The sequence below is a fragment of the Dromiciops gliroides genome, chromosome 5, assembly GCF_019393635.1.
Source record: "Dromiciops gliroides isolate mDroGli1 chromosome 5, mDroGli1.pri, whole genome shotgun sequence".
NCBI classification, from domain to species: Eukaryota; Metazoa; Chordata; class Mammalia; order Microbiotheria; family Microbiotheriidae; genus Dromiciops; species Dromiciops gliroides.
In genome coordinates this window covers 106896217-106916266 of record NC_057865.1, presented here as the reverse complement: position 1 = coordinate 106916266, position 20050 = coordinate 106896217, and the positions used below count along the sequence as shown (strand labels likewise).

At 41.5% G+C, this 20050-nt stretch overlaps 1 protein-coding gene across 1 annotated transcript in view; it reads right to left on the bottom strand.

Moving 5' to 3' along the window:
• ATP6V0A4 (ATPase H+ transporting V0 subunit a4) overlaps positions 1–16164 on the bottom strand; it is a 59624-nt gene extending 43460 nt beyond the window's left edge. Inside the window, exons 1-3 of the mRNA XM_043966835.1 lie at positions 16027–16164; positions 8162–8295; positions 3537–3615 (exon numbers count right to left, since the gene is read on the bottom strand). Coding sequence (XP_043822770.1) covers positions 3537–3615; positions 8162–8278 — 196 coding nt within the window. The 5' untranslated portion in view covers positions 8279–8295; positions 16027–16164. The remainder of the gene's footprint in view (positions 1–3536; positions 3616–8161; positions 8296–16026) is intronic.
• Between the last annotated feature and the right edge of the window lie 3886 nt (positions 16165–20050).

Sequence of the window (20050 nt, the reverse complement as noted above, 5' to 3'; positions counted from 1 at the left end):
CTAATATGGAAAAAAAAAAAAAACATACCACAGAAGTTAGGCTAAATGACCATCGCCTTGATCCAGAATGTCATCTTGTTTCTTTATACCTGAGAAAGTGGTTTAGGGACATTTCCAACATGAGAGACCCCAACTCTTCCCCTTCTAGCACCACCACCTCCAGCCCATGGAAGCTGTATGGGACAGTTCATCTGGTCTGCTCAGCCCATCGTGGCTTCTAAGAACCCATATACTTTTTCTCCCTCTTCTTGAATCTGGATTGAGTTGTCTAAGGATGTTGCTAATGAGAACATCTTTGTGTGGTGAGTCATCAACAACTTATTTCATCCCTGTCTCTGGCTCCTGATCCCAAGTTTGGCCAACCATAAGAAGATGGTTCAATTAATTAGTTGACAAACATTTGGGGGAGGGGGGGGGTTAAGTGACTTGCCCAAAGTCACACAGCTAGTAAGTGTTAAGTGTCTGAGGCTGCACCTGAACTCAGGTCCTCCTGACTCCAGGGCCGGGCTTTATCCACTGCGCCACCTAGCTGCCCCAAACATTTATTTTTTTATAGTGCCTATTATGTGCTGGGAACTGTACTAAGAGATGAGAATACAATGAAAGGCAAAACTAGTTCCTACACTCAAGGAGACCGCATTATAATGTAAATAGCTAAGGACACATAAGGTATATAGAGAGTAAATGGAAGGTTGTTGTTTGTCCTTCAGTCTGGAAGAGGACTGTGACATCGGGGTGATGTCATGACTTGCACTGAATTGGATTTAAGTGAGAGAGGGATGTGCAAGGTCACCAGCCTCACTCTCTCCTCCAGAGCCATCTGGGTCCAGTGGCAAGATATATATATATATCAGGAGATGGATATAATATATAATTGGAGATAGCCCTGGATGTTTAAGGCAATTGGGGTTAAGTGACTTTCTCAGGGTCACACAGCTAGTAACCTAAGAAGGGAAGGTACTAATGACTAGGAAGAATGGGAAAACTGCACTGAGTCTTAAAGGAAGCCACAGAAACTATGATCAGACCAACTGAAAACATGCCCCTTATTGACCAGAAGAATCATCTTAGGAGCAGACAAGATTTCTATCTTATTTCAAGGCACTTACGTGGCACAGTGGATAGAGAGGTAGACCTGGATTTAGGAAAAGTTCAGTTGAAATTTTGAAATTTTTTTTTTTGGTGAGGCAATTGGGGTTAAGTGACTTGCCCAAGGTCACACAGCTAGTTACGTGTCAAGTGCCTAAGGCTGGATTTGAACTCAGGACCTCCTGAATCCAGGGCCAGTGCTTTATCCACTGCACCACCTAGCTGCCCCACTTTTTTTTGGGGGGGGGGGGCAATGAGGGTCAAGTGACTTGCCCAGGGTCACACAGCTAGTAAATGTCAAGTGTCTAAGGTCAGATTTTAACTCGGGTCCTCCTGAATCCAGGGCTGGTGCTTTTATCCACTGTGCCACCTAGCTGCCCCCTAGGAATAGTTCAAATCTGGCCTCAGACAGTAGCTGCATGACACTGGAGGAACTACTTAACCTTTGTTTGCCTTGGTTTCTTCATCTGAGAAATGGGGGTATTAATAGCAACCAACCTCCCCCAACATTACTGTGAGGATCAAATTAGATATTTGTAAGGTTATGTAAAATGCTAGCTACTATTGTTTCATAGCTGGCTACTATGTTGGCACAGATGCCAAATGAAAGGTTTCTCATTGTGGTCATGGGTGCCAGATGAGGGAATCCTTTGTTCTTATTCTCAACCTGTTCTCTATCATCCGTCATGACCCAGGCAAGTCCTTTCACTCCATTATAACATCCAGAGAAACAGGCAGATGGAAATAGAGGCAGAGCCACATTGTATTGTTTTAATTAACCAAAGAATGTTGAGAATCATCAGACATTCAATTTGTCAGCTAGCACTTATGAAGCACCTACTATGTGCCAAACAATTTTTTAAAAGGCAAAACCCAAAATAATCCCCAATTGTGTTGTCTCCTTCATTAGACTGTGAGCTCCTTGAAGGCAAAAACTGTGTTTTGCTCTTTTGGTATGCCCAGAGCTTGGTAGAGTGCCTGACACATAGTAAGTGCTTAATAAATGTTTATTGATAGATTGAGTTCAGGTTCATGAACTCTTCCTAAGTTTAAAGAACAAAGTAAAGAAATAAGATGAATCAAAGGCTAGTCAGAGTCTACTTCTCTTTTCCCTAGACTTAAGGACTGCAAGGTACAGAAATTCAATTCAACAGGCATTTAATGAATATCTATAATGTGCCAAACACTGGGTTTGGAAACATTCCCTGTCCTCAAGGAACTTACATTTTTGGTGGAAGGGAAGGTAACATATACATAGGAAATTAAGTAAAAAAAAATATCATTTCCAGGAGGAGGGGAAATCAGAAGAGATTAAGCTACAATAGGGTTCTTAACCTTTTTTGTTTCATGAACCCCTTTGGTAGCCTGGTGAAACCTATGGACATCATAATAATGTTGCTGTGTTTTTTAAAAAATTCATAATTAAAGGAAATGTTCATCTTCTGTTAGAGGTTAGTGAAAATAAAGATATAATTTTGTTCCTATCCAAATTCACAGATTCCTCCCCGCAAAATCTAAGGGCTCCCTGGACCCCAGGTTAAGAACCCCTGCTTCTTAGCAGTACTTGAGTGAGCTTTGAAGGAAGCTATATATACAATGAAACACATCCATTGCTGTTGTTTGAGGGGTATTAAACCTTGGAATCCCCTGTACAGTTTTGGTGACTACAGGACAAAGAAGACAGTTTTTAAAAGCTAGAAAATAGAGTGTTGTTGTTGTTGAGTCATTTCAGTTGTACCTGAACAACTTGTGGTTTAAAAACCTAAAATAATGCAAAGGATGAAACGGGTTAGGACTTTTTACTTTGGAAAAATGGAGACTAAGATGCAATATCATACAAGGAGAGAGGGCAGATTTAAGGAAAACACTGATTTACTCACTAAAATACATAACCCCCTTTATAAAACAACTAATAGTGTCCATTTATAGGAAAGTACTTTAAAATGTTCTGAGGTAAGTGAGGCTATTCTCATTTTACAGGCGAAGAAACTGAGGTTCATAGAGGTTAAATCATTTGCTGAGGATCACTCAAGTGGTGAGTGTAAGGGTTACAATTTGAACTTAGAACCCCCTTACTCCAAGATCCATGATTTCTCTTCATCATACCAACTCTATTCTCATTTGGAAAACGTGATAATAGGCTGAAATTAGAAACAGGTCCAAGAATGATTTTGATTAATTCAAACAATGATTGATTCATAACAGGCTCCCTGAAGAAAGTTTGAGGTGTTTGTGATTGATCGTGAAACTTGAGAGAAGAGAAGCTCTACTTTTCTATAAAGTGAACCTTTGTGTGAGTGTCAGAAAGAGAAGACTGGACTGGACAGTCTGACCACATGTGACAACTGTATTTTCTGTTATTAGCATTGTATGAGCTCCCTTTTGTCCCTGATTCTTGGTCACTGACCAAAGAACTCCCTCAGACAGTTAGTAGGATCCTGACTTACTGAGGATTCTCTCCAAGGACTCACACCTTCGGACTTCATTCACAAATTTTCGTTGGAAGCTGTTCACGTTTGCATTTAGCTAGGAAAAAAAAAAACAAACCAAAAGAACATAAGGTCTACTGACATATTCTTCTCTTTTGTTCATTCTTTTTCTTCCTTTTAAAATACTCTGAGAAAGTTACATGGAACGGATATGTAACTGGCACACCCTGATACCTTCCACATTCCTCGCAAGGACTTGTTTGCCCCAAACCTAATAAAGGATTGAATGTCTCACTTCCAATGGGTCCTTACATGTGGCTCCATTTGCTGACCAACTGAGCACCTACCATGCTCAGTAAAATCAAAAATCACCAAGCGATTGATGACCCCTGGTATAACCTTGATCATGGTAAGAAAGGGGAAGAGTAAGGAGATTTGACAAACCTATTAAGGGAAAACTTAAAATTCTACTCCAGGGGACAGCTAGGTGTCACAGTGGATAAAGCACTGGCCCTGGATTCAGGAGGACCTGAGTTCAAATCTGGCCTCAGATACCTGACATTTACTATCTGTGTGACCCTGGGCAAGTCACTTAACCCTCACTGCCCTGCAAAAAACAAAAACAAAAAACAAACCCCAAACAAACAAAAACAAAACAAATTCTACTCCAATGAGGACATGAGGGTCAAAAAGTGGCAAGAATACATATTAACTGTATACATTTATATAAAGATTTAAAGTTTGCAAAGTGCTTTACATTTATCACCTATTTGATCCTAACAACAATCCTGTTCAGTGAGCCAATAAAAATTTATTAAGCACTTACTTTGGGGAAACTAGGTGGTACAGTGGATAAAGCACTGGCCTTGGATTCAGGAGTACCTGAGTTCAAATCCAGCCTCAGACATTTGACACTTACTAGCTTTGTGACCCTGGGCAAGTCACTTAACCCTTATTGCCTCGTTAAAAAATTTTTTTAAATAAATTTAATTTAATTTAATTTAAAAAAAAGAAAGAAAGAAAGCACTTACTTTGTGCTAGGTACTGTCTTAAGCACTGAGAATACAAAGAATGACAAAAGACTGCCTACCTTCAAGGAGCTCACAGTCTAATGGTAGAGACAACATGAAAAATAATTATGTACAAATAAGTTATATACAGGATAAATAGGAAGTAACTGTAGGTACCATCTGAATCCCCATCTCTCTATCTGAATTCCAAATATCTCCACCTTAGAAAAAGCCTTATTCCTCAATCCTCAATCCTCAATCTAGATCTCAGTCACAGGAATTGTTGTTGTTGGCTGATATGGATGCAGTGTAGCATAGTGAATAAAAAAGTTCGTCTACCAGTCAGGATAACCTGGGTTCAAATACATACTCTGACATGTATTTGCTTTGTAACCATAGGCAATTCACTTAAACTCTCCTTGCCTCCATCAACTCTCTCAGACTGACCATAGTAATCTAGTGTTTGATAAACCCAAAGATCCAAGTTTTGGGGGCAAGAACACACTATCTGACAAAAATTGCTGGGAAACTGGAAACACTTTTGGCAGAAACTAGGCACAGACCAGAATCTCACACTATATATACCAAAATAAGTAAAAATGAATACATGGGGGGCAGCTAGGTGGCGCAGTGGGTAGAGCACCGGCCCTGGAGTCAGGAGTACCTGAATTCAAATCCGGCCTCAGACAGTTAACACTTACTAGCTGTGTGACCCTGGGCAGGTCACTTAACCCCAATTGCCTCACTAAAAAAAAAAAAATGGGTACATGATTCAGACAAAGGGGGATATCATATCAGGGGAGCATGGAAAATTTTGCCTGTCAGATCTATAGATAAGGAAAAAGTTTATGACCAAAAAAGAGATAAAGAGGAACGTGGGAAATAAAATTTATAATTTTTATTACAGAAATTAAAGTTTCTCTACAAAAGAAATAATGCAGCCAAAATTAGAAGGAAAGCAGAAAGCTGGGGTAAAAAAATTTTATAGCAAATTTCTCTTATAAAGGCTTCATTTCTCAAATATATAGGGAACAGAGCCAAATTTATAAAAATACAAGCCATTCCCCAATTGATAAATGATCAAATTGATATGCAGATGTTATTTTTTCCATTCTACAGATGAGGAGACTAAGGATTAGGGATGTTAAGTGACTTCCTACGTTCGCACAACCAATAAGAGCTAGAATTTATATAATGCTTTAAGGCTTTCAAAGCAGTTTTACAAATATTATCTCTTTTTTTTTTGGTGAGGCAATTGGGGTTAAGTGACTTGCCCAGGGTCACACAGCTAGTAAGTGTTAAGTGTCTGAGGCCAGATTTGAACTCAGGTCCTCCTGAACCCAGGGCTGGTGCTTTATTCACTGTGCCACCTAGCTGCCCCCAAATATTATCTCATTCGATCCTCATAGCAACCCTGGGAGGTAGGTGCTATTATTATCATCCCCATTTTAGAGATGAAGAAACTGAGGGAAATGGGGTTAAGTAATTTTCTCAGGGTCACCAGCTAGTAAAATGTCTGAGGCAAGATTTGAACTTATGTCTTCCTTATTCCACAGCCAACACTCTATCCACCATGCCACATAAATACCTAGATAAGTAGTTTGGATTCAGTGAATCATTATACTAATCATATCTCAAGATCAAATCCTAATTGGATAGGGAAGTAATTAAGATTCAGTGATCCATTATGCTAATTATATCTAGGGATCAAATTATTGAACATATCCAAAGTTTCCCCAAAATGCCAATCAGGGAAAAAGATAATATTATAATATAGAATAGTTTGACTTTTGGAGGCATTTCACAAAGGGCTGGACTTGGGATTAAGAAACCAAGGTTTGAACCCTGCTAGATGTGTGACTGTGGGTGAGACATTTAAGGTTTTTCCTCACCAGTAAAACGGATTAATAATACTTGCACACCGGGGGCGGCTAGGTGGCGCAGTGGATAAAGCACCGGCCCTGGATTCAGGAGTACCTGAGTTCAAATCCGGCCTCAGACACTTGACACTTACTAGCTGTGTGACTCTGGGCAAGTCACTTAACCCCCATTGCCCTGCCCAAAAAAAAAAATAATAATAATAATACTTGCACACCAGGTGAAAACCTATAAGTGTGACATAAGTATGAACAACTATTATTACCTAATATTAGCTCTTAACCCCATTCCTCACTCATTACTGTGAATGAAAAATTTCTAGAAAAGTGAAAATGTCCAGAAAATGGCTTTCAAGTTTCCAGATTGTTGGCAATTATAATCAGAACTAGAACCCAAGACCTCTCATTCTCTACTCACTGTTCATTCCACTACATTTCATTTTGCCTTCCAATGCCAACTATGTTAACTGTTCCCTTTTTTCTTTTTCTTTCTTTCTCTCTCTTTCTTTCTCTCTCTTTCTTTCTCTCTCTTTCTTTCTCTCTCTCTCTTTCTCTCTCTCTCTTTCTCTCTTTCTCTCTTTCTTTCTTTCTTTCTTTCTTTCTTTCTTTCTTTCTTTCTTTCTTTCTTTCTTTCTTTCTTTCTTTCTTTCTTTCTTTCTTTTGTGGGGCAATGAGGTTTAAGTGACTTACCCAGGGAAACAAAGCTAGTGTCAAGTATCTGAGGCCGGATTTGAACTCAGTTCATCTTGTATCTAGGGCTGGTGCTTTATCCACTGCAGTACCTAGCTGCCCCCGACTGTTTACTTTCAAGAAAGTGTTATGGATGCAGGAAATCTAGGTTTCAGCCCTAGCTCCATCACATCGGTTTCCTCATCTCTAAAATGAGGCAGGTAGGTATAATAATAGAAAGAACATTGGACTCAGTATCAGCAATGACCCGGGTTCAGATTCCACATAAAACTTAGTATGGGGAAATCACATACCATTCTTGTCAGCTTTCTCACCCATAAAATGGGAATAAAAGGAATTGCATAACATATCTCATAGAGGCTTTTATAAGAATAAAATGAAATAATGAACGTGAAATGGTTACTCGATAGATACTGCTGCCCATAATACTTATCAACAGAGGGACATTTTCAAATCAGGTTAATTAAATGCCCAGCATCTTAATTAAGTCTCAGTAAAGGAAAGAGAGTTCATAAAGCTTATATAGTCTACAATTTCAGATTTGTAACTGCCAGAAAGAGAGGAGTTTACAACTGCCAAAACAAGAAAAAGTAAAGATTTACTTTTCATAGATACACTTGTAAGATTTACAATAGACAGTGGAAGATTTAGATTTCAAAGGATAACTGAAGGGAAGATCAAGATCAAGTTGCAAAATTAATAAATACCAATAGGGTAGTCAGGGATTTACAACCACCAGGTGGCTCTTGTAAAAATTCTTTTAGCCCTGACCAATTTCTTATCTATGCAGAAATAGTTGAGTATCTCAGCTAATTTGGCATACCGTAAGGAAAGCCTCAGTCAGTTATAAATAAAAATGGCTGTGCTGAAAGAACCCAAATTAAAAAAGAAATTTAAAACCCACAAAAACATACATACACAACTCTTACAACATCACTCACAGGGATGGCAAAAGGAAAGTACTTTGTAAACCTTAAGATACTACATAGAAACAAATTATTTGTTGAGAATAACTGTAATTCTCTGGTCCCCACCCCACTAGGACTCCAAATGATATTGTACCTACATCTTTAAATTGAACCAATCCCAGTTCCCCAAGTTCTGCTACACAACAGTATGCAGCTTCTGCCTGCAGAAACAGCTGTGACAAGCACATCTCCTCACTCCGAAACACGGACGCCATGCTGGCTCAGTCTTGGTCTGAAAGAAGTGGAGAAAGGCATTGCATTATTCAAATGGTGGATGCGTTACCATAAAAACTTTGAAGAGGGCACTGGGATTTCAGATAAATTCAAACAACAGAAAGAATTTAGATGAGGTATAAAATCAGAAACATAGAATTATTAAATTTTAGAGCTAGCAAGAACTCTTCAGTTCAATCTCAACTTCATGGATGAGAAAAAAATGAGGCTCCATAGAGGTGATATGGGAAACAGAGAAAGGTGTCTTGCAGAAGGTGCAATTCTAGCTGACATTTGAAGGAAGTCACAGAATCCAGCAGGTTGAGATGACAGCATCCCAGGCAGGAGGAAAAGCCAGTGAAAAATACACAGAATTCTGAGATAGAGTGTCTTGTGTGAGGACCAAAAAGGAGGCCAATGTCCCTGGAAAGTCGAATACATGAAGGATAAAGTGTGATAAGTATAGAATATGTAGAAGAATAAAATTTGGTAAGGAAGGGGCCAAGTTATGAAGGGCTTTAAAAACTAAACAGATGATTTTTTAAAATTTGATTTGGAGTGTGAAAGGAGCCATTCTAGTTTATTGAATTGGGGGGGAGGTCATATGATCAGACTTGTGCTTTAGAAAGATTGTATTAATAGCTGAGTGGAGATGGGATTGGAGTGGGGGGAAATTTGAAGCAGGGAGACATTAGGGTGGAATTCCTAAATAGCAAGAAAATGAAGTTAAAGTTAAGGCTTCTCTGCACATCCCATTATCCTAAACCTCTTCTGCGCTAGTTGCAAAAATACAGGCTTTCCTTTTCCTAGTTAAATTCATCTTCTGGATAAAGCACCGGCTCTGGATTAAGGAGTACCTGAGTTCAAATCCAGCCTCAGACACTTGACACTTACTAGCTGTATGATCATGGGCAAGTCACTTAACCATCATTGCCCTGCAAAAAAAAATTTTTTTTTCTACATAAATAAAATATGGGCAGCTAGGTGGCACAGTGGATAGAGCACCAGCCCTGGAGTCAGGAGGACCTGAGTTCAAATTGGCCTCAGACACAACACTTACTAGCTGTGTGACCCTGGGCAAGTCACTTAACCCCAATTGCTTCACCAAAAAAAAAAAAAAAGAGTTTAAATAAATAAAATAAAAAATAAATTCATCTTCCCTTGGGCTGTTATTTTTCTCTCCCTCTTTAAACTATCTTATATATCCTCATTTGTGTTAAGTTCAGATATCAGCTTCTTAAGGACAGGAAACTGTTTTGATTTTGGTTTTCTTATACCATTAGATGGTAAGCCCCTTAAGGGTAGAGACTGTTCTTTTTGTATCCCCCCCCAGGGCTCAGCAGGTTGCCTGGGAAATAGTAAGTATTTAATCAATATTTATTGATTTGACTTAGATGTTGGAACTTAAGGACAGCTCTGTGTAGGAGTGACCAAAGGCACTTAAGAAATGTTTATGGATTGGTTGATTCTCCTTAGCACATGGTCCCCAATGTCTTAGCAGACATGAATTCATATTTTCTACCAGAAAAATCTTCCTCATGCATAGATCTAATCATTCTACTAAAACTCCAACACCTTCCATCCGTATTGCTTGCCATAGAAAGTACAAGCTGTTTTGCCTGGCATTCAAGGTCCTCCACAATCTGACAATGTCAGGTTTCATATTTACTTTCTTCTCCATAACACGCATGTGCATGTACATACACACACACATGCACATGCACACATGCTTTTCAATCAAACTAGACTGCTGTAACGATTGGAATGACTCCACCTGCTGGAGACTTACTGTAGAAGAGTTCCGCCCATGAAGCGAAGGTCTTTGAGGGCAAGACCAGGAGTCTTTTCTTTGGCGTCAGGAAGAAGGAAGAGACTGGCGCTCAGTCTCACGCTCTTTCCTGGGGACTCTGGCAAAGAAGGGAGCTAAAAATGTGCTCTCTAGGCCTTTCTCTCTTTATCAAATTCTTATTCTCCTTAATAAACGCTTAACAGTCTAACTCTTGCTAAAGCTTATAATTTATTGGCGACCACTCATTAAATATTTTAGACAGACTAGCTAGAATTTTAGCCTTTAACACTGCTCTATCTCCCAAATACATCAGGTGTTTTTCTTTCTCAGCGGCTTTTGGCTCACACCATTCCCTTTACAAATGCCCTCTTTTTCTTCTCCCAGATAAAGTCCTACCTAACAGGAATGGGAAAGAAGAGGAAGGATATTATATTCAAGAATTTGTTGTATTTCAGTGATATCTGACTCTTCGTGAAATTCTCTTTTTTTGGGGGGGGTGGGGTGGGCCAATGAGGGTTAAGTGACTTGCCCAGGGTCACACAGCTGTAAGTGTCAAGTGTCTGAGATCAGATTTGAACTCAGGTCCTCCGGAATCCAGGGCTGGTACTTTATCCACTGCGCCACCTAGCTGCCTCTGTGAAATTCTCTTGGGAAAGATACTGCAGTGATTTGCCATTTCCTTCTCCAGCTCATTTTACAAATGAGGAAACTGAAGCAAAAGGGGTTCATTGGCTTGCCCAAGATCACACAGCTATAGTAAGTGTCTAAGGCCAGATTTGAACTCAGGTTTTCCTGACTCTAGGTCTGGTGCTCTAATCATTGCAACCACCCCAGTACCTTTGCCAAGAAAACCCCAAATGCAGTCACAGAGAATCAGACATGACTGAAATGACTGAATAACAACCACAAGAATTTAGCAGCTACATCTATGTCCCAAGTCTTTCAGAAAAAGCAAAATCCCTCTTCCTTCTCACATCCCCCAAGATGGTGACTAGGAGTTCTGTCCCTAACTCCATGCCCCTGAGTCTTTTTTCCTTGGCAACATAAGTGGCAAAGATGGCTACCTTTCCCTGGAAGTACTTTGGTATTCCAAACCTTGTTAAACCTGTGTTAAAACAAACTGGGGGGGGGGGCAGCTAGGTGGCACAGTGGATAGAGCACCGGCCCTGGAGTCAAGAATACCTGAGTTCAAATCTGGCCTCAGACACTTAACACTTACTAGCTGTGTGACCCTGGGCAAGTCACTTAACCCCAATTGCCTCACTAAAAAAACAAAAACAAAAAACAAAAAAAACTGGGGACAGGAATAGGATACCAAAAAATGGGCAAGCTTGCTCTGAAGGCGCTGCCTAAAGTGAGATCACAAAGAGATCTCATAGTGGGCTTTTTAAAGGCTGGCCTACTGACTGTGATTGTGTGCTTGGGAAACCGCACCCACGATTAAAACTAAGGCACACAACTGGGCTATTTCTGTGTCTAAATTGGGGTGGGAAAACACACTAGCGTTATCCCCATTTACAGATAAGGGAATTGAGGCAAACAGAGTGACTTGCCTAGTCTAAGATATAATTTGAACTCAAGTCTTTCTGACTCCAGGCCCCCACTCTCTATCCGCTGTACCATTTGGCTGCCCCTAGCAAAATCTGTTCATTTATCAGTGGCCTTCAGGCAGTATGTCCCCATTGCATTCCTGTTCACTTGTGTAATAACTATCTAGACTTACCTACAGGCTTCTGGTGCAAAAAAACATTTCTAGACTCTATTACAGCCTGCTCCAACACTAAATTTAGTATCCCTGCTTTGTCCTCTTGGGAACTGAAAAATTCATGGGGGCAGAAGTCACCAAGCTCCATACAGAAAGCCTCCAATTCTAGAGAGGCTCAGGGACCTTGGGTGAAAGCTAAGTCTGGAGGGAGGGCTATAATTGGACCCAGGACCAGGATTGGAACTGGCCACTTTCTCCATTCTCCAGCATGAACACTTGGCAGCAGAGGAGGCCGACCCCAGCCTTGAAGAACTAGAGGCTAGGGAGTCCATTATATATAATAATAAAGCCAAGTTTTTCCAAACTACTTCAGGTACCTTACTTCTGAGAGATGGCAAGCTCAACTCAGCTCAGCAAGTGAGCTTGTAATAATTGTCAAGGTTATCAACTTCCCAAAAGCCTGAGGAAAAGGATAGAGGCCACATTTTCACTGACTCAGCCAGTGGTAACTGACCATGAGACCTTTGGGATTAGGATAATTTGGTGGTTCATGAAGCTTTGAAGTTCCCTTTAACAACCAGAGTTAACATCTCCTCAGGATAATAGTCTTATTTATTTTTTTTTTTTTAAGAAAGGAGTCGGAGGCTGAGGCTGAAATTTTATTTTTGTTTCTTTTTTAAAAATAAGGATGGAGCAGCTAGGTGGCACAGTGGATAGAGGGCTGGCCCTGGATTCAGGAGGACCCAAGTTCAAATCCAGCCTCAGACACTTAACACTTACTAGCTGTGTGACCCTGGGCAAGTCACTTAACCCCAATTGCCTCACCAAAATAATTAATTAATTAAAAAATAAGGGTGTGTTTTTTTTAAATGTATGTCTTTTGGGATTTTTACATCACCATAATTTCTTCCAGTAACTCTACCAAAATTCCCTACCCAGTAACCCAGGATGTCAGCCTAGATAACAAATGTGTATGTGTATGTGTTAGTGTATATGTATATGTTAAGTATATGCATATGTGTATGTGTATGTGTATAAAAGTACATATATATATACATGTATTTTTATATATGTATGTATATATTAAAGACAAAAAGGGGAGGGGAAATCAGCAAAACTGATCCATACACTGAATAAAATCTGAAAACATGTGCAATGTACCACACTTGGGATCCTCCTGGCTTTGCAAAGGGGTGGGGTAGGGGTGTCCCTTTATAACATATTTTGATCCAATATTCTTTGTAATTTTATAATATCCCCCTTTTATGATTGTTCTTTTCTTTTACATTGTTGAGTCATTGTGTATATTGTTTTCTTGACTCTACTTACTTTACTTTGCATCAATTCATGTGGATCTTTTCATGCTTCTCTATACTCATCCTATTCAGTATAGGACGGCACAGTCAGGCTATTCCATTCCAATAGTGTGCTATAGTTTCTTTAGCCAATCTCCCATCAAGGAGCACTTTTGTTTCTTTTCCTTTTTTCCTTTTTCCTTCCTTCCCCCCCATCCTGCCAAAAGGAGGCTCAGTGGATAAAGCACTGGGCTCGGGAGTCAGGAAGACCTGAATTCAAATCTGACCTCAGACACATACTAGCTGTGTGACCCCGACAAGTCACTTAACGCTGTTTACCTCAATCCACTAGAAGGAAATGACAAACCACACCAGTATCTTTGCCAAGAAAACCCTTTGGACAGTATAGTCCACCAGGTCATGAAGAGTTGGACACAATTGAATGACAGAATGATACTACCAATCTGTCAGAGCCCTGAGAAGAATGGACAATAGGCAAGCCCTCCAATCTACAAAGGCACATGAGAAGCTGGTTTAAGATTGAACTCTCACCCTTAAGCCCAGCCACCTGACTTCTACTTTCTTCACTCCCTTATCTGCTAATCCTCTGGCTCCCAAGCGAGGGGTGGGGAGGAGGAATGGGGCAGGGATAAAACCTCCAGGAGCTTTCTTTGGGGACTACTATTTCCAACTGCCTTGATAACACAAAGCTGACTTATGGGTCAGAGTGGCCTCTCAGACTGTAGGAGAGAACAAGGTCATGGAGATTTGATCTGTCCTCACTGCCAGTGCTATGCGCTGGGGGAGTGGGGAGGGAAGGAGGGGAAGGAGATGTGGGAAAGCAGTTTGCTCACACCAACACAGCTTACAGTAAGAACGACCAAGAGAGGGTACATTGCTTCACTCACCCAGAACTGGAGAGTAGAGTGGGCTGACAATAACAATAACAATAAAGCCTCCATCGTCACCCCTCCCAACTTTTCCCTCAGACCCTTATTATTATGAGCGTCCCTCCTGCTGCGACCCACAACCAGTTGGAGGGGGTGGGAGGTGTGTGAGTTCCCCACTTTAGGATCAGCACCACAGGTAAAATTAGCAGGCACACACAGCCTTCCCGAAGAGTGAGCCCCTCCATTAGTGCTATCACCCCAGATATTCGGGATTGCAGGACTAGGGAAAGAAGTAGTGGATTTATTCTCCTGGGTGGCTCATAGCCCTTTTAGGTGTCTGGCTCTTTGTGAAAGTTGGCTCCTGGATTTTACACCAGCTACAGGCCTCCCTTGAGATTGGGGCGGGGCGGGGGGGGGGGGGGGATGTCAAGTTTTGTTTAGCATGTGGGGAGACAGGGGAGATTGTAAAGACTCCAGTAGCCTCCCCACCCAGCTAAATAAAGGAGCTCCAAGGAAGCTCAAAAATCCAGGACAGGGAAACTGAGTCACTTAGTCCAAATAAGAACCACAGTATTGTCACAAATCCCCATTTCCCGGGTTGGGGAGTTTGAAATTCAACTAGCCACTCATTCTCAAGGAACCTTGCCTCGTGCCATCGGCATGATCAATCTGTAGATCCATGATCCTCACTGTCTTCCTTGGAAAAGTCAGATCCCATGAGACTCAAAGAAGAACCTTGTAAAACACCAACCACTCTTCAGACTCTACTGGTTCGGGAGAGAGTCTCATTCTCTCCAGGCTCCCAGCACCTGATATAGGGCGCCCAGACGACCTGATCAGTTTTTCCCATCTTCCCTGACTATCCTTCATTTTGTTGAATCTATTCCCACAACCAAGCAGACTTTACTGTGTTCTTGTGAGCTCCTTGTTTCAATTTAAGTAACCTTTGATATTCCCAAACTTCCCAAGTCTATGCTAAAACTCAAGACTTTTGTAAGAATTAAATAATTGTTAGCTTTTGTTTATACAGCGCTTTAAAAGTTTGCAGATTTTGTAAAAAGCAACAATGAGGATATGGCAGGGTGAGATACTTAATACCTGTTCATGGGATTTTTTTTCCGAGGTTGATAGAATTTTTAAGTGCTTTATTGAACAGAAATGGGGGAATAAACACTGCTGTTTAATTAAGACCAAAAAAAAAGTTTGCAGAGAGTTTGACAAGTATTATATCCTCACAATAGCCCCAGGAGACAGGGTTACCCTCATTTTTCAGATGAGCAATCTGAGACAATGAGAAATTCACGGATTTACCCCAACTAGTGAAGTCCCTGTGGCCAGAAAAAGTGAAGTGATCATGCATCAAATGGAAAGCAATAGAATACCCTTCAGTCAGGAATTCTGTTAAACTACCCAACGGGCTAAGCACCATATCTGTCAAAGGCACTGTTCTAGGCTGCCTACTGACAGAACTTAGTTCCCTGCCAAGGAATAGTTCCGTCTTTTCTTGTGTGTATTTTTAGCAGTTGGCTCAGAGACAGTAAAGCTAGCCAAGTTTACTTTCTAATTCCCAGGTCTCCCTGTTATCCAGAATACTGACATCATGATGTCAGGGAAGACTTAGCTCTCCTTCTTTAAAAAAAAAAAATGTTTTTCCTCTTCACTCTTTCTTACATTAGACTAGATGCTCCTTGAGAGCAGTTACCCACTTTAGTCAGTATCACCAGCGTCTAGCACTATGCCTGGCACATAGGAGGTACTTGATGTTTGTTAACTGTGTTCTCCAGTGCCTAAAAATAATCTCTTTGTTCCTGCGAGGGAAAGGGTCAGGAATGTTCGATAAATCAGCATTTATTAAACACCTACTATGTGTCAGGCACTGTGCTGGTCCTGAGAAGGCAAAAGGGGGCAAGTGACTGTACCTGCCTTCAGGGAGCTTATGGAGTAAGACAGTATGCAAACAAACATATGCAAAGCATGTTAGTTACATTACAAGGAAAGTCAAGGGAAAGAGAAAGGAAGGAAAAGCATGAGTCTGTTGGGGCTTTCCAGACAGTGGAAGTCTTCCTCTTACCTTGATCTCATCCAGTTCTTTTCCCTTAACTCTGGTTTGGAGCAGGGCTGCCTCTCAAGTCCTGCTGCCAAGAGCCCTTTCTAAACTTCTCTTTCAGCTGCAAATGCAAGTACGGGTCAGGAAGCTTAACGACCTTTCCTCCAGGTGCTCTTTAGCCTATAGCAAAGGGTAGGAGGTTAGAAGGAAGGAATTTTCTTTTCTTTCCCCCGCCCTCCTCCTCCTCCCCACCCTCCGCCCATGCTAGCCGGCTGGCCTGGGGGTGAGCTGGCCACATCTGGCTCATTCCTCATTCCGGCGTGGCTAAATCCTAACTAGAGCCAGCTCTATTGTGTCAACAGGAGACCTGTTGTGAATGGTGACAAAGTGGGCTATGCCTGGCCTCACCACACACCTTGGACTGCCCGGCCAGCAGGGCTTTTACCCTTGTCATGCCCTCCACCTTGTCTTGGTTTCTCAAGCAGCAGAAATATTCCTCAGGAATTACAGTCTTATAGATGTAGTAGATAAGCGTGTCATTTTGCCTCAGGAAAATGAGAGATTTGGGGAAATTCTTTCTAGAGGAATTAGAAAGCAATTTTTAAGTTGGCCACAATGCTGTGGAAAAGGCTATTCCTAAGAAATAGGTCTATCCATGTCATTCTCTTAAAAAAAGTTCCAATAGCTCCTTGTCATCTGATAAAATAAAAATTCCTCTGCTTGGCATTTGATGCCTTTCACAATCTAGCTCCAGCCTGCCTTCCCAACTGGAGGGATAAAGAGAGGGCCCCCCCACCCCCACCCCCAGGATATAGCCCTTCTAAGTGATACCTAATGTCCCTTCCAAAGACAAGGCTTGAGACAGAAAAAAGGTATTGACTGACTCCCCTCAACAAACAGGGGCTTTTAGGTGGATGGGGAGGGAAAGCAACAATTTGGGATTTAAAAACACACAGACAAGGTAAATTCCATGTGAATCATCCAGTGAAATGCTGGGGGCTCTGGTCTCTAAATAATGCCGAGACCGAAGAAAGAAACCAGCATCTATCAAGCACCTACTATGTTCCAGGAATTGTGCAGAGTGCTATACATATTATCTCATTCAATACTCACAACAATTCTGGGAGATAAGGGGCTATTGTGAGCCTCATTTTACAGTTGAAGAATATGAGACAGACCAGTTTAATGACTTTCCCAGGGCCACTCAGCTAGAAAGCTGCTGGGAGTTGGATTTGAACTCAGGTCTTCCTCTCTACAGGCCCAGCACTCTATCCACTGAGCCACATAGCTGCTTGACTTTTACTTCTTTTGTTGTTCTTCAGTCATTTCAGTCATGCCCAACTCTTCATGACCCCATCAGGGATTTTCTTGGCAAAGATACTGGAGTGGTTTGCCATTTTCTTCTCCAGCTTCTTTTTTTACAAATGAGGAAACTGAGGCAAACAGAGTGAAGTGACTTGCCCAGGGACACATAACTAGTAAGTGTCTGAGGTTGGATTTGAACTCAGGTCTTCCTGACTCCAGGCCCCAGATATACTTCACCTAGAATTTACGCGTGATAGAATCATTCTGAGTTACTTAAAGTCCCTCCTAACCTCTCACCTTTTCAGTGATCTCATACTTTTTATCCCCCCAACCCACCTAGTATCTCCAGTCCAGTGGCAATGACCTCCTTGCATTTGCTTGCAGGAATCTCCATTGGACAGTTCCCTTATGCATAGAATCTGTCTCCCTCCTCATATCCAGCTCCTGGCTTCCTGTCCTCTTTTAAAGTCCAAGCTGAAATACCACCAACCACAAGAGGTCCTTCCCAATCCCCTTTAGTTCTAGTGCCTTCCTTCGGATGATTAATCCTATATATAACTTCTCTGGATAGCATCGTCTGCAGGGTGCCTCTCCTGTTATACTGTAAGCTTCCTGAGAACAGGGATTGTCCTTTTGACTTTCTTTGCCTTCCCGTTGTGCAGATGCACTTAGTAGACACTTAAAAAAATACTTATTGACTTGAGTTACTTGGGACATCAATTCTAAATGGACTTAGACACATACTTTTTCACCTCATAACTGTTATCTCTAAGTACTATCTTTCTTGCTTTAATCATTTCCATCACTGGACTATTTCTATAGCCTCCTAACTGGCCTCCCCGTCTCCAGTCTCTCCCCTCTCTCTGTCTATTCTCTACCCAGTGGTCAAATGGATGGTCCTGAAATACCCGTCAGAATACTATCCCTATCCTACTCAAAAATCTTTAATGACTTCTTAAAAGATGGAATCCACAGCCTGGTATTACTTAAACCTCCACAGGATGGCTCCCACCTCCCTCTCCAATCATCTCTTCATAGACACCCATCTAAGTCAAACTAGCCTGCCTTCTCTTACAGGACATTCCATCTCCTGCTTCCATGACCCACATGTAGTACAGGTACTTGAGTTCACTCTCCCTACCCTTACAGGCAAGTCTGGTCCCAAGAGGACAGCTGTCTACTTCCTCCTCAAAGGATTCTAGGGAGTAACTCTGAGGAGCCAGAGGTAGTTTTCTTGTACCAGTAGTTTCCCCATGTCCAGATGCCCTTCTTCCATACTTCCATTCTCATAATCCTTAAATTCCTTCAAAGTACAACTCAGATGCCCCCTACTACATATTTTTCCCGAATCGCTGTTAGTACTTTCTCCATCATGAAATTATGAAGCATATACACAGTGGTTAAAAGATTAATGGATGGAGTACCCATCTAGGAATCAGACCCATCTAGTCTTAAGTCCTGCTTCTGGCATATATCAATGGGGTGACCCTGGCCCAGTCACTTGAACCTCTGAGAAGCTCCAGGCAACACTGAGATTGCAAAATTGTAAAATTGATGCTCATCTGCATTTGAAGAGAGAGGCTCCTCATCTGGAATTCCCTTCTCCAATGAAGTTACTTGTATAGTCTAAAAATAATATAAGACATTTATTTTTCTGTGCACCTGTTGTGGGGCAGCCAGGTGGGACAATGGGATAGTGCACTGGACCTGGAGTCAGGAAAACCCGAGGTCAAATCTGGCCTCAGACACTTACTAGCTGTGTGATCCTGGGTAAGTCACTTAACCCTGTTTACCTCAGTTTCATTTGTAAAATGATCTGGAGGAGGAAATAGCAAACTACTCCAGTATCTTTGCCAAGAAAACCCCAAATGGGGTCACACGACTATAACAACTGAACAACACAATACATGTTGCATCCCCTCAGGCAATCAGTCAATCAATATGTATCTACTGAGGGCCTATTATGTGCTAGGAGAATAAGTTCTTTGAGGGCAAAACCTGCTTCATTTTTGTCTTTGTATGCCCAGTACCCATCATAGCCCCTTTGTTACACATAGTAGGACTTTTTTCCCTTTTTTTTTTTGGTGGGGCAATGAGGGCTAAGTGACTTGCCCAGGGTCACACGGCTAGTGTCAAGTGTCTGAGGCCAGATTTGAATTCAAGTCCTCCTGGATCCAGGGCCAGTGCTTTATCCACTGCCCAACTTAGCTGCCCCCCATAGTCGGACTTTTAAGAAATTCCAGGTGAATAGTTCAGAACCACAGAGCTGGCAAACTGTCCACCAGCCACCACTTTGAAAGTTGGCCTTGTTGGGGCAGCCAAGTGGCACAGTGGATAAAGCACGGGCCCTGGATTCAGGAGGACCTGAGTTCAAAGTCCCTCCTAACCTCTCACCTTTTCAAATGTGACTTCAGACACTTGACACTTACTAGCTCTGTGACCCTGGGCAAGTCATTTAACCCTCATTGCCCCTCCCCCACTCCCAAAGTTGGTCTTGTTGGTTTCATCAGAGGGTTGTGGTATTTAACTAGTTTCCACAATCAAGAGGACTGAGTAAAAATAACAAAAACAATACTTTTCAGCAAAGGAGCACCTTAAAGCTGTAATGAATGTTCACAGCCCTTTCTTTGGTGTAGAGCCAAACCAATGTTTATACCAATGGACCATATATAAAGTCTAATGGTATATATATATACTGCTACTGATAAGAAAGAAAAAACCAGCTTTCAGGATATTTCATTGT